Source organism: Adiantum capillus-veneris, chromosome 22 (assembly GCF_014529385.1).
Source record: "Adiantum capillus-veneris isolate H3 chromosome 22, ASM1452938v2, whole genome shotgun sequence".
Taxonomy (NCBI): domain Eukaryota; kingdom Viridiplantae; phylum Streptophyta; class Polypodiopsida; order Polypodiales; family Pteridaceae; genus Adiantum; species Adiantum capillus-veneris.
In genome coordinates, this window is record NC_140952.1 from 31,835,461 (window position 1) to 31,850,567 (window position 15,107).

The 15,107-nt window shown below is 45.2% G+C and overlaps 1 protein-coding gene across 1 annotated transcript in view; it reads left to right on the plus strand.

Moving 5' to 3' along the window:
- Positions 1-395: 395 nt before the first annotated feature.
- LOC147429121 (uncharacterized) overlaps positions 396-15,107 on the plus strand; it is a 55,629-nt gene continuing 40,917 nt past the window's right edge. The window contains exon 1 of the mRNA XM_086495178.1: positions 396-938. Within this exon, the coding sequence (XP_086351304.1) occupies positions 498-938 (441 nt within the window). The 5' untranslated portion in view covers positions 396-497. The remainder of the gene's footprint in view (positions 939-15,107) is intronic.

Below are 15,107 nucleotides of genomic sequence, written 5' to 3' on the forward strand. Positions count from 1 at the left end.
CCTCAGAGAGAGAGAGAGAGAGAGAGAGAGAGAGAGAGAGAGAGAGAGAGAGAGAGAGAGAGAGATTTTCTCTTTGTTTGTGCCCACTGCCCTATGAATCGTCCTCATCTCTGCTCTTGACGTGCGCGTGAGAGATTTGTGTGTCTATGAGAGATGCCCTTGCTGTGTGATGCGGTCCACAGAGAGAGAGAGAGAGAGAGAGAGAGAGAGAGAGAGAGAGAGAGAGAGAGATCAAATTGGGAAGGGAGGAGCTTGGCCTCCACGTCGCCTCCTGTAGAGTCCTCCTTTTCACTCTTTTAAATTTCATGGGAATCTTCTTATGATTCTCGATATTTAAGCATTTTCCTCAGCACTTGCCACTTTGTTATATGCATCCAAGTCCGGCCAAGGAAAATGACGAGCTTTTTTGTTCAACTCGTAGTGCACCTGCCAGCATCATTCTACGATTTTAGTAGGCCGGCGAGCGCTAGCTTGCTCTAACCAGGCAGGTCCAAGCTATGGAGCTCTCGCTGAGGTTGCCATCGCTTCAAGTCGCTGTCACACCTGCGCATGTTTCCATTCGCAGCTCTACTGTACCTCTCCTTCTGCAAAGTCGAAGAGTTACATTGTCAAATGACTTTCTACTTCATCAGAGCGAAGCTTTCTCTCAACTTAAGGCTTCTTCTTGCGCCAAAGTCAGAGTAAAATCAGGTGAAAGCCCTTCTGCTGCTGTGGAAGGAGGAGAAGGAAGCGCTTCTGCATCTAACGGAGGTAGTGATGGAGGAGGAGCACCTGAAAGCGAGGAAGAACATAGTCAGAAGTTACATGAGGATGTCCAGAAGAAAGCGGATAAGATTCTCAAGGATGCCATCGACAATTTTATTCAGTCTGATATCGAGGAGGCATCAAAGAAATATGACATGGAAGAACAGCTTTTTGCTGAAATTGATTTTGCCCAGGTTGGCAGGTTTTTCTTGCTTTTTGCTTGTGCTCCTTTGACGCAACAATGATCATGCATGCACAAAATTGTGCTGTTGTACCAACGTTTAGAGTAGCAAGGCTTTGCAGCCAATGTAAAGGGTTGGTCTCATGACTTGATGTTTGATTAAATGAACGATACCAGACAAGTTCCTTTGGTTGTAGCAACTAACAGTTATAGTGGCAAAGGCTAATTTTACATGAGTCCGTCTTTAATTGACTTGATGGAAGATGCCATTAAATTGGTAGTAGTTTTCACAAATGTTTCCAAAATTGCAAAGCTAATTGAGATGTCGGACCACACTTGACCATATAGTAGGTATCAGGAAGAGTAAACAGGTCGTAAATTTCACCCTCATGTCAGAGATAAGAGCGCACTTTAGTCTCGCCCACTTTAGTCTCTGAAGCCCTTAAAAAACAAAGCCTTGAAGGTTACATGAGATGCTACGCATGCCTTACAAGCCGCTGAGTGAAATGGAACCTGGTAGCTTTGCTACCTGGTCTATGATGAATCTTTCAAGACATGTAACAAAAGAGTTTGTACCATTGAGAAGTACAAAGTTCAATTTATTCTCTCATAACGCAAATATGTAAGGCATTCCACACCATTTCTATTCTTGCGGATGCGTGTGCTAACATGATATCATCTCCATATTGGAGTACAAGGATTTTAATGCTCATTTTATTCGACTGAAATATGCAAACCTGAGTTTTAAACTTTCTTTATTATCACTGTTAGGTGGAGAGTTTGGTGCTCTAGATGTAGTGGAAGATTGAGAAGAGGAGGTATTGTGGTTTTAACCGACTTCAGTCTCATCACCTTCAGGCAGAGTATCCATTCTGCTTCGTGTGAAGACTATGCACTAAGTACTCGGGTACTTGGGGTTCTTGATACTCAGGGTGGTCTCGTACGGTCACGTATGTTTTGTCCACGTACGAAGACGTACGGTACTCATTGAACTAGAAACTTTTATGTCGTACGACATGGTTACGTACGTTCAAAAATAAAAACATGCAATTCTTAACCCTAGATTTTACACTTGGGACAATTAGACAATTGATTATCACAGTGGGAATGTCGTTGTATTTAGTCAATACTATGCATGATGGAGCTGATGGTTATATTGTCTTGTGGGTGACTACCATGGGTCTATACCTTGCACTTTCCTTTAAGGGTGAATCTGGGCTTATCCTGGATTCATTGAGCCATTGAGCAATCTCTCATGACTCATGAGAGAGCTTGAGAATGACTCGTAAGCTGGAGCCTTGAGTTGGAACATAATGGAGAAGAACAGAACGCGGGCATCCATATGTAGATTTAGAGTGTAGATACTTGCCCTTGAACAAGAGAGAGACGAGAGGATGGATGAGAGAGAGAGAGAGAGAGAGAGAGAGAGAGAGAGGAGCCTAATGGAATCCAAGGTGAAGGACCAAAGCAATGAGAGAGAGGGAGAGGGAGAGGAAGAGAGAGGAGTCTAATGGAATCCAAAGCAATGTGTGTGTGTGTGAGAGAGAGAGAGAGAGAAAAGAGAGAGGAGGCTCAGGGCATGTGGGAGGTGGGGGGAGGGGGATCCTAGGCTAGGTGGGAGGGATCCTATGCCAAAAGGTAACCCAAAAACCTCCCCAAAAAAAGCACAGTCAACGGACTAAAAAATTGGTCAAACGTACTAAAAAACCATCGGACGCAACGGACGCCTTGACCGGACGGGACGCCACCGGACGCCACTGTTCCGTCCGACGGACGAGAACAACCCTGTTGATACTGCTCTCAATCCGACTTAAGAAGACTTATTCTCTTACCCAAGCTCAACTCTTTCCTACGGGTGCACCCCTTCGTGGCCTTGCGCTCACACCAAGGTTGCTTTTTTTCACCTCACGCCGATTGTCTGCCGCAGTGTGCGAGGTTGATCTCGATGAATGGAATAGAGGAACGAGTGGAGGTTGGACAAGCCCTTCTTTTCTGGGTTACCTGTAACTCTTCAAAAGCACAGATTAGAGAGATCAACATGCCCAAGTGGTCTTGGGCTACGCGCGATCTCAAACAATTAAAATTTTTCTGCGGTTCTTTAGGTTCTTTTCTCAAGTGATGATATCGAACACTACCAAAGAGCTTTGATACTAGGGTAATGTGCAGTGGAAGTGATTTAAGGTGATAACTTAGGATGAGTGCTTTGTACGTACACAAGGTTTCTATTAGTTCATGAGAGAATGTGCAATACACAAAGGGAGAGAAGAGAGAGAGATATATTGTGAGTGAAGCTTCTGATAGTCTAATGTGCAACGAGGTGATTTATGGTGACAACTTAGGATGAGTGCTTAGTGCATACGCAAGATCTCTTTTTTTTTTCATGAGAGAGAGAGAGAGAGAGAGAGAGAGAGAGAGAGAGAGAGAGAGAGAGAGAGAGAGAGAGAGAGAAGACACCACTTTTTCTTTGCAATCTTGTGCTCGTAGTGTTTTCTAGTATATTTTTTTTTTAACACGCGTCCCCTGTCTTGTCCCCAGTCCTCGTTCTCCGAACTCGTTGCGTCCTCGAGACCCGTCCCCGTCCCCATGTGACTATGATCTGCTAGCGTTTAGGGTGTTGAAGCAAAAATGCTGAAGGGCTGAGGTTGATAAAGCAAGAATGGTAGGTGTGTTGGAGGATTTGGAAACGCTTGGGGGTGCTTGAGGGTACTGTGGCACTAGGTGCCAATGAGGCACTGGTACTGGGTTCTGATGCCTTAATGGGTGACCCTATATATTAATTGCAAGTTGGGTTGAGCAGCATGCCAGCGTGAAGCCCAAACTTCATAAATTGATACTATCTGCCAATTATTAATAAGTTAAGAAACCTACTAATAAGAGGTGCTTCCTATGCAGAGACTACCTAGGCTTGTTACTAATGCGTTTGTTTGGGAACACTCCCTAGTGCCTACACCTAACAAACATTGGCTGTGCTCATGTGTAATCAGAGGGTATGCAACTACTCTAGAGTCTAAAGTGCTTGGACATGCAGGTCTTGTGTATAGTGTAACCGGCCTATTAATCCAAAAAGGGTGGTAGACCTTAGACTTAAACTTTATTTGCTTTTACCCATTTAATTTGTCGCCCACTTTACTTGTACTTTCAAGACACAACAAAGGGGAAAGGGATACAGGTTGCTAGATTGCACTTGTATGAGAAGACCGACACCAGATTGGCCCCTAAATAGGCGCCCCTTTCGGTATTTCTTTATTCTTTAAAAGAGGGAATAAAAGCTGTGGTTCCCTACAAGCTGCCCCGCACAGTCTTGGCTGAATTTCAACTGTTCTAGCCCGATTTCGGCAGCATAATTGTACTAGGACCCTTAACAGTCAGTATCCCCACGCATTTGATGACTTTCCCGATGCATTCCGACACTTTACAAAACCTGGCGAGAATCTGCAGCATGCTGAATTCTCTGTTTCCTGCCCCCAAAATGCGCCAGATCACCTGTACAGCGGTCCCCTCGCGTCCCCGAACCTCTTGGGGGTATTAGGGTCCGTTTAGGGCCAAAACCCTAAACCTGCAAAAATACACAGCAGGCTGTAATTCACTGTTTTGGGCTCCGTTTTGCATGCCGGTCGCATCCGTAGCAAGTCCTCGAGCTCCCGCACCTGTAGGGCTAATTTCCCTTTGAATAGGATGAGATTTCGCACGTGAAACCTCTCCGAATTCACCTGTACCTGCGGGGGATTAGCCGCTAGCTAATCTCCAGTACCTGTGCAAGAGGCTCTTGCCTCGGCAATCGCGCATGAACCCACATAACTGTACATTGGTCAAATGAAAAGCCCACTAGAGGGGCATAACATACTGCCATAGGGGAGAGAGAGAGCAGTGCGTAGCGTGCAGGGCAATTTCCTAGCACTGCATTGTACATAAGAGGGAAAGGAAGCACTCCATAGCTCTCAACCTATGACAGAAGCTTGAAAATGGGCCTCCCTTCTCTAAAATCAGCGCCACTTCTTCATGCATGAGGCAAGTGCACAGAAATGTGCCACTTGGCACATTTACAGGCCATTTCCCGTTTCGGGGTTGCAGCCTAAAAATCTCTCGACTGGTTGCCCAGTTGACTTAACGGCAGAGTAATAAAATGTTCCCCTTGTCATTACGGAGGTAATGACGCAAACACATTTTCAGGTCCCAAAATAGCAGTTCCCTAAATTTTAGGAGATGCTCTGACCCTCTTTGTACACTGCAGCCACACCAAGAACTGAAATGTAGCCTCTGTAGCAAAGGATTCCACTTTGGCTAGTCAATGACCCCACTTTGGCTAACCATAGTCCTTGTCCAACCTTAGTGCTCTCTTGCCCTCAGGCCTGGACTCCCTCTGAACAGTTCCACACTAGCTATGCAATGCAGGGTAGTTAGATTTCTCGAGGGGTGTTTCCAAAAAGTGAAAATGAATAAATAATAAGAAAGAAATCAACAAAAAGGATAGATAGTAGTCACATGCTGGTGACTTACCCCCCTCTTGAAATCTCAAACGTCCTCGTTTGCATCTATGTCGTACATGCTCACAGTCAACACTGGTGTATTCAACACCTGTCGACACATGTACGACACATACATGCTCATTGTCAACCCTGGTGTATTCAACACCTCGTCGACACATGTATTGCCTGCGTCGTGTGAACCCTGTCCCAATGACATAGTGGTAGCTTCGCACTCTGCCATTGCTTTGAGTCATTAACTTTCCAATGACAAAATGGTAGCTACGCATTTTGTCACTGTCTTTTAGTACACGTTGGATCCAGTAGCACTTTCGAGCATACCCAAACCGACGTTGGATCCTTGACAAACTGAGAAGAAATACTCACTTCTATAGCACTAACTACACTTTTGGACATTCCGTAAGAGCAATTGCCAAACTGACAATCTGTACAACTCTAACATTCATGTAACATGTACTTGATTTGAGCTCACTTTAAATACCATGTACATCATTTGTTTCAGAAGCCATTGTCACACTGACAATCCATGTAGCTTTGAAACTCAAGGGGTCAAGGTAGGTTGCAAATCGAAGGCTTCAAGGTAAAGTGATAACACAGTTGGTGACTCTGCAAGTTCACCTTCTTCCATTCACTTAGCATCCATTGGTGGATAGTTTCTGAACTTCACCAAGTAACGCCTAGCAACCTTGCCTTTCACTTTTCTTTCTTTATGTGCCAAAATCTGTTCCGGGACCAAGATCTCGTCAAGTTCCTCGACTTCCGGCTGATCTTCAGCTGGCATATCTTCTGGCACAGCACCCACATAGGGTGTGAGAAGACTCACATGAAACGCATTGTGAATCTTCCAACTCTCGGGCAATTTCAGCCTATATGCAACATCATTGATTATGTCGCATACTTGAAAAGGCCCATAGTAACGCATGCTGAGCTTTGGAAACAGTCTTTCCTTGCCCTTCATCTTGTTTAACCTTGCCTTTTCAAAGCGTAGAAGCACCCAATCACCAAGTGAAAATACCAGTTCACGACGGTGACGAACAACTGCTTTCTTTTGCTTTGCCTGAGTCTTTTCTAAGGCCACTTTGACCTTCTTGTACATTTCATCCATGTCCTGAACATACTTATCTGCTTCAAATATCTTGTTCTTTGTATGCAGTATGGGAGGAACTTTCTTGCCACCTTCAATTATCTCAAAAGGTGCCTTGCCTGCTGATGAATGCACTGTATTATTGTATGCATATTCCACCAATGGCAAATACTGCTCCCACTTTCCTTTATGCTCTGACACATAGCACTTCAGCAGATCTAGGACAGTAGAATTTGCCTCTTCTGACTGCCCATCTGTTTGAGGATGAAATGACGAAGAGAATTTGAGCGTTGTGCCGATATTCTCAAACAAGCCTCTCCAGAACAAACTTGTCATGCGTGGATCACGATCGCTAACAATCGATTGTGGCATGCCATGATACTTGAAAATATTGCTCATAAACAAGCGTACCATCTGATCTGGCTTTATCTTCTTCCTGACATGAATAAAATGAGCGTGCTTGCTGAATCTGCAAATGATGGTCCAAATACCATCGTTTCTTGTCTGCGTTCTCGGAAGATCAAAGATAAAATCCATAGCAATACTTTCCCACGGTTTATCTGGAATAGGTAGTGGTTGCCATAACCCTGGTGCCTTTTGCCTGTCAAAGTTGACCTTCTGGCATTTTAGGCATTCTCGCACAAAGGCATCCACATCTCTTCTCAATGTAGGCCAGTAGAAGAATGTCTCAACCGCTTTAACTGTAGCATCGATACCACGATGCCCTGCATACGGTGGGACATGACTCTCTTCCATAACTTTGCGTCGCAATGGCTTTGTGACACACAATCTGCCATGCATCATCATGAACCTATCTTTGAAAAGATAGTGTTCACGACGTTGTCTATCCATTAGTTGCTCGAAGACCCTTGCAAAATCTTCATCATTTGCATACTATTCCCTCATATCATCAAGTTCATGATGATAAGGAATTGACACAGCTGAAATTTGTGGCTTCCTTGACAAGGCATCAGCCACAACGTTCTTCTTGCCTACCACATGCACAATCTGAAAATGGAACATGGACAAGATATTTGCCCATCGCATATGCTTCTCAGATAACTTTGCCTGTGTCAAGAAGTATCGCAAGGTCTGATGATCCGTTTGGACAACGAAATCTGCACCTAGCAGGTAGTGTTTCCAACTTAAGAGCGCATGAATCACGGCCTGCAGTTCTTTTTCATAGACTTGCATAGTCTTTTTTGGCCCTTGCAAGATTCTACTCTCATAGGCTACTACCCTGCCATTGCATTAGCAATGCACCAATGCTACTACCACAGGCGTCACACTGGACCACAAATGACTCCCTAAGATCTGGCAACACAATGACTGGATCTGAAGTCATCTTTTCCTTTAAGAGGTTAAAAGCTGAAATCTCTTTCTGTGTCCATCTAAAGGTGGCTGCCTTCTTTTGAAGAGCATGTACAGGTGAAGCAATCTCAGCGAAATTTCGGATAAACCTTCTGTAATAGGAGCATGTCCCAAGAAGCTTCGGACATTGTGCACCATCTTCAAATCTGGCCATCACTTGATCGCTTCAACTTTTGCAGGATTCATTCTGACACCATCCTTTGAGACAATGTGTCCCAGAAAGTGAATCTCTTCCAGAAAAAATTCACTTTTCTTTGCATTGATGAGCAACCTATGGCTGCATAGCTCTTTGAACACAATGGCCAAGTGATGCCTATGCTCCTCTTCATTCTTTGAGTAGACTATCATGTCATCAAAGAATGTACCAACAAACTGTTGGTGTAGACGGAAAATTCTGTCCATCATCCTATTGAACGTAGCAGGAGCATTTGTGAGACCAAAGGGCATCACTAAAAATTCGTAAAGGCCAAACGTTGTTCTAAAAGCAGTCTTGTGCACATCCTCTGATCTAATGCGGATCTGATGGTACCCACTCTTTAGATCTATCCTGCTAAACATAGCTGCTCCTTCTAATTTGTCCAGAATATCATCAATTCTAGGTATAGGGAACCTATTCTTGATGGTATTCTTGTTCAGTGCACGGTAGTCAATGCACATACGCCATGAGCCATCCTTTTTCTGCACCAACAACACTGGAGAACAGAATGGAGATGAACTGGGCTGAATCAGCCCCTTTTCTAACAGCTCCTGTACTTGGCTCATTATCTCTTTCTGTTGAGCCGCACTAAACCTGTACGGAGGCTTATTTGGTGGACTATTGCCCGGCACCAAATCTATCGCATGGTCCTCGGGTTTCTCAGGCGGTAATTGAGACGGTAATGAATCGGAAAAACAGTCACTACACTGTTGTAAAAACATTGACCTTTCTTTATCTAGCACAGATAAATTTGATTCATCACAATTTGACACTTCACGTGCAAAAACCAAGTACGCAGAAAGATTCTTTTTCATTACAGAAGTAATAGCAGAAGCTGATACAGTGGGAATAGACTCCCCTTTAAGTTTTACATCCAGAATGTGAGTCTTTCCCCTGCTCTGTACAGTGATCTTTTTGTTGTAGGCATCCATGATTCCCTGTACACGAAACAACCAAGGAATACCTAGCAACACATCACATCCGTCCAGTGGCATGATGTAAAATTCTTCAGCATCTACATAGGACTGGATATGTAGGCGCAACTTTCCGATGATGGGTGTCAGAGCCTCTATATGGCCGGGGCATGCCAAACCTGCCTCTGCTGTATACCCCATCTCTTCAGGTCTGATTCCCAACTTTGAAGCCAATTCTGGGGAAATGAAGTTGGCTTTGGCACCTGGATCAAAGAAGATAAGCAATGTTTGATCCTTGACCTTTCCCCATGCTCTGCAAAGCTCACTTGCATCTGAATTTGGCTTGTCGCCCACCATATCTGGCACTAGACCAGCCATGGGCCTCTTTCCTTTTCTGTCCTCCTTGTCTTCAGAATCAGCTGGCCTTTTCTTTTGAGGACAATTGTAAGCAATGTGGCCAGGTTGCTCACAGATAAAGCATTTGTTCTCTGACCTCAGGACCTTCTTTTGCTCTTCCGACTAGCGAGGAAAACGTGTTTTCCATTTCTTTGCTGGTCCCTTTTATGATTCAGCCGTAGCTTTGCCTTTCCCTACGTTGGCTGGCTCCCGAGTTGCTTTAGGAACCTCATTGGAAACGTACTTCTTCGCTGAATTTTTCTTGGCTGATCCTTCCTTGACGCCAGTATTAAATTCACAATCTTCTCCCTTGAGCAAACCATTGCCAGTGTTTGCTACCTCGATGAGTTGCGTCAAAGTAGTGACTTTGGTCTTCGTTCTCAATCCTTTGGGTAGGCCACAACAGTATTTTTCAATCTGTTCTGTCAATGGCACAAACCTATAGGAAGTTACTGGAAGTAGAGCTTTCCAAAACTTCCGATTGTAGTCATCCAGATTCTTGCAAGTAGCAACATTAAGCTGGTGTCATTCTGTCATGACATTTGCTTCAAAGTCATCAGATAACCATGCTGTTGCAAAAATCTGCTTGAAGTAAATCCATGTGGACGGAGCTTGCCCTTGAAGCAATAAAGTTGCCACCATTGTCTCGCATTCCCTGTCAAGAAAGTGGCTGCCTTGCGGACCTTTGAAGCCTCTGTAAAGTTTCCCCCTGCATAGGCCTTGTCAAACTGCTGGAGGAATGAGAGAGCCTTCTTCTTGTCATCAAACCCTGTAAAGGTCGTGAATGTCACACCTTTGTCACCTTCTTTGTACGGAGTTGGCCTCTCCAGTGGCGTTAAGTTGTCATATGGAAGTGACTGAAACATGGGAACACTGTTAGGGTTCATCTGTGTTCCTTGACCGCTATTAAGTTGACCTGGAAATGCCGTATTTGGCTGTTGATTTGTAATTCCAGCCATACCAAAATTTGCCTGTGGCATCCCAAATTGGCCCTGAGTGCTTTGAAACCCTTGTTGCATGCCCATGACACCATATATGGGGTTAGGCATCATTGTTTGAGCACCCCCGAACACTGTTCCTGGCGTGTAAAACTGATTTCCAGGTGCATGACCAGTCATGCTCTGGAATACTGATCCACCTCCAAAATAGCCAGGGTGTATTGAAGGTGGTGGGAAGACTTGTTGCATAGCATGTAGGTTGCTTCCCTGTCCATTAGAACCGGCTATAGGCTGCTGAAAGGTGGCTGGCTGAACTGGTACAGCTTGAAAGACTGGCCAGCCACCTATTCTTGCACCTTAGGCACAGGTTGTGGAGACTGCATGTTCTCCGTCAAGTGTACAGGTGTTTCCATTGACTTTGCAGTATGAATCACCTGTGCTTGAGCCTTAACAGGCTTTTGAATATGATCCAGTGACCCAACTTGCTGAGACGGAAGAGGAGGTTGCAGAAAGGCTAAAAACCTCGGGTTCTGCATTACTTGTGTGAACATAGCCACAGCAGTAGCCAACTGGGTCCTGAATATATCATCATCCGTCTGTGGTGGTCTTGAAGACTCACCCACTCCATGTGTCTGTTAACCCTGCGAAGAGGAAACCTCTTCAGTCACATCATCTGGTCTGTCAGCCATAATTGCAATTGCCTGTGTTTGGTCTATGATCCCCTGTGTCTTCAAGCCCAAACTGACCAAGGCTCACTTCTATGGGAAAAAGTGATTGGCATCCTGGCAATGGAACCATGTAACCGGCCTATCAATCCAATAAGGGCGGTAGACCTTAGACTTAAACTTCATTTGCTTTCACCCATTTAATTTGTCGCCCACTTTATCTGTACTTTCAAGACACAACAAAGGGGAAAGGGATACAGGTTGCTAGATTGCACCTGTATGAGAAGACCGACACCAGATTGGCCCCTAAATAGGCGCCCCTTTCGGTATTTCTTTATTTAAAAGAGGAAATAAAAGCTGTGGTTCCCTACAAGCTGCCCCGCATAGTCTTGGCTGAATTTCAACTGTTCTGGCCCGATTTCGGCAGCATAACTGTACTAGGACCCTTCACAGTCAGTATCCCCACGCATTGGATGACTTTCCCGACGCATTCAGACACTTTACAAAACCTGGCGAGAATCTGTAGCACGCTGAATTCTCTGTTTCCTGCCCCGAAAATGCGCCAGGTCACCTGTACAGCGGTCCCCTCGCGTCCTCGAACCTCCTGGGGGTATTAGGGTCTGTTTAGGGCCAAAACCCTAAACCTACAAAAATACACAGCAGGCTGTAATTCACTGTTTTGGGCTCCGTTTTGCGTGCCAGTCGCATCCGTAGCAAGTCCTCGAGCTCCCGCACCTGTAGGGCTAATTGCCCTTTGAATCGGACGAGATTTCGCACGTGAAACCTCTCCGAATTCACCTGTACCTGCGGGGGATTAGCCGCTAGCTAATCTAGTACCTGTGCAAGAGGCTCTTGCCTCGGCAATCGCGCATGAACCCACATAACTGTACATTGGTCAAATGAAAAGCCCACTAGAGGGGCATAACATACTGCCATAGGGGAGAGAGAGAGAGCAATGCGTAGCGTGCAGGGCATCACTCCTGGCACCGCACTGTACATAAGAGGAAAAGGAAGCACTCCATAGCTCTCAACCTATGACAGAAGCTTGAAAATGGGCCTCCCTTCTCTAAAATCAGCGCCACTTCTTCATGCATGAGGCAAGTGCACAGAAATGTGCCACTTGGCACATTTACAGGCCATTTCCCGTATCGGGGTTGCAGCCTAAAAATCTCCCGACCGGTTGCCCAGTTGACTTCACGGCAGAGTAATAAAATGTTCCCCTTGTCATTCCGGAGGTAATGACGCCAACACATTTTCAGGTCCCAAAATAGCAGTTCCCTAAATTTTAGGAGATGCTGCCATTGTATCTTTCTAGGTCATCTGACCCTCTTTGTACACTGGAGCCACACCAAGAACTGAAATGTAGCCTCTGTAGCAAAGGATTCCACTTTGGCTAGTCAATGACCCCACTTTGGCTAACCATAGTCCTTGTCCAACCTTAGTGCTCTCATGCCCTCAGACCTGGACTCCCTCTGAACAGTTCCACACTAGCTACGCAATGCAGGGCAGTTAGATTTCTCGAGGGGTGTTTCCAAAAAGTGAAAATGAATAAATAATAAGAAAGAAATCAACAAAAAGGATAGATAGTAGTCACACGCTGGTGACATACAGGCTCATAAGGGTGCCAGGACACTTCCTAGGCTGTCCTAAATCCTAGAAATAGGAGTTACAGCTTGTCCTCAAGCACATAGGGTTAGATGTCATGTGTGCACTGCACTTGTGCCACGTGGACAAGCTTCTGCCGTAGTCTAGTGTTTGTCGAGTTAGCATAGGACCTAGCTTGGCACTTTGTGAGCCTCTAGCAGGACGTGCATGCCCAGGCATGTCATAGTTGCATACCCTCTCTTGCACAATGTAGTCATTTAGGCATTCAAGCATGTGAACCACCTCTTAAGTCATTTTGATAATAAGTGACATTTAGAGCATTATTTTCCCAAATCGTGGGGCTGAATTAAAGGCTGCTCGACCAAGCACTTTTGCAGTATATAGGCAGCCCCTTGGGGCACTAGAGGAGGCAGAAGATGTAGAAGAACCAGCAACATGCAGTACCCACAGTCCAAGGACCAGAAGCACTTATAGCACTAGCGTTTTCTCAACCTCTCCACCAGCGTTTTTCAGCATTCAGCCCTCTGAATCAGCGGCGTTTTTCAGCCCAGATTGTCAGCTTTCCTCAGCCTCATCACCAACGTTTTTTAAGCCTTAAGGACCATCGATTTTCAGCCTTCAAGCAGTAGCGTTTTTAGCATCAGCAGTTAGCCTTGCAGTATCAAGTACCGACAGCAAGTACCCTTGAGCATTCCGCATCATCGCAGTATCAAGTAGCAAGTACCCTTCAGCACTCAGCACCTACTGTCACAAAGTGATGATGTGGCAGACAACAGAAACCCTAAAATTCTTGCAAACCCTAATTTTTGCCAAAAACCCTAATTTCCGAAAATCACGGAGGTTGATTTTTTTTTTTTGAATGACGAGCGACGCGAATTTCGCTTTTGAAGAGAATGCTTTTTTTAACAATAAAAAAGCTGAGAGAGAAGAGCTTTTGAACTCTTATGCTTTTTATTTTAAAAGCTTTTGGGGCTCTGCTTTTGGGCATCCCTTGTACCTTTAAATATGTGGAGAGGGCTTCACTTCTCAGAGCATCTGGACGCAGAGTCTGAGAGTGAAACCCTAGCCACACTCTTGTACTTTGATCTGATTAATATAAGAAGAAATACAGAAAGGGGCGCCAGTCTTTGGGGCCAATATCTCTAGGCACGGAACTCCGCCGGGCCAGTGCAAATCTATTGTGATCTGTGAATTGTTTTGAAGTGGTTATTTGGTGCTGTCGCGGTTGATTCTTGACTTGGAGTGTCCAAGTCTGTTACAGTGGTATCAGAGCATGGCCGATTTCTCTTCTACGGGAAATCCGATCCCCGAATTTTTTTTCCGCGGCACCTATGGCTTCAGTTAATGATCAATCGACTCCCTCTGCATCTGGAGATGCGTGCTGGGATCACACCGAAGATTCAGACAGAGAGTATGGCCCGCCTCGGCCTACTCAGGCGGAGCAAAGAGAGATGGAGCGTCGTCAATTGATTGGCGATGCAACAAAGATGATGCTCAATTTTTCCAAGGACCCGAAGATGGCAAAATATGAACCAGATCTCTTTGGAAGAGGTACAGATGGAGTGGGAAAGAACCACAACACCACTCCCGAAACCCGCTCTCAAGAAACCTTCTGCCTCCAAGAAATATACAGAGAAGGACTGGAGAACGTGGTTGATGCACGGATTGCTCAGCTTTTCAACGTGCAAAAGAAAGGCAAAAAGCACGGCAAAAAGCAGAAGAAAGGCACTGACTTCCCGGGATATTTGGGTCGTCGGGCGACATCTCATCGGAATTGGCTGCGCGGCTCAAGATTACTCCCGATCGGATGGGACCACTTGTAGAGGCAATTCTAGTGGCACCCGGCAGGGACGTAGCCATTACACCTTTCATTGGCAAACTTCGGTTGCATTGTCAGGGGTATTTGGGGCATGAGGACTTCTTCATAATGCCTTTGGAGGGTTGTGATGTTCTCTTAGGGATTCCCTGGTACCACAAGAACAACGCCGTGGTCGATTATCGGGCGAGAAAAGCGACTTTGACTACAGAAAAGGGCAGAACAATTGTACCTGATATTAAACTGAAGGGCGAGTCTGTCCCGATTGTATCGGCTTCGGCCATTTCAAAATTAATGAAATCAAGTCTGTTTGTTTACTCGATCTTTATGAAAGAGTTGAGTGATGATGATAGGACAAATATGTCTAAACTTGATAAAGAACGCCAAGATTTTCTACACTCTCACGCCTATTGCTTCTCAGAAGGCCTGCCAGGAGAGTTACCACCTGCTCGTCCTGAAGATCATACCATTGATCTGATACCTGGTAGTACACCACCGAACTGGCCACCCTACCGTGTGAGCCGAGCACAGAATGAAGAGATTATGAACCAAGTGAAAGACCTCTTGGAAAAGGGTCTTGTCCAGCCTAGTACTTCACCGTATTTCTCTCCAGTGTTGTTGGTTTTGAAGAAAGACGGATCTTGGAGAATGTGCATCGATTATAGAGCTGTCAACAAAATCACCATCAAGAACAGATTTCCGATTCCTAGGAT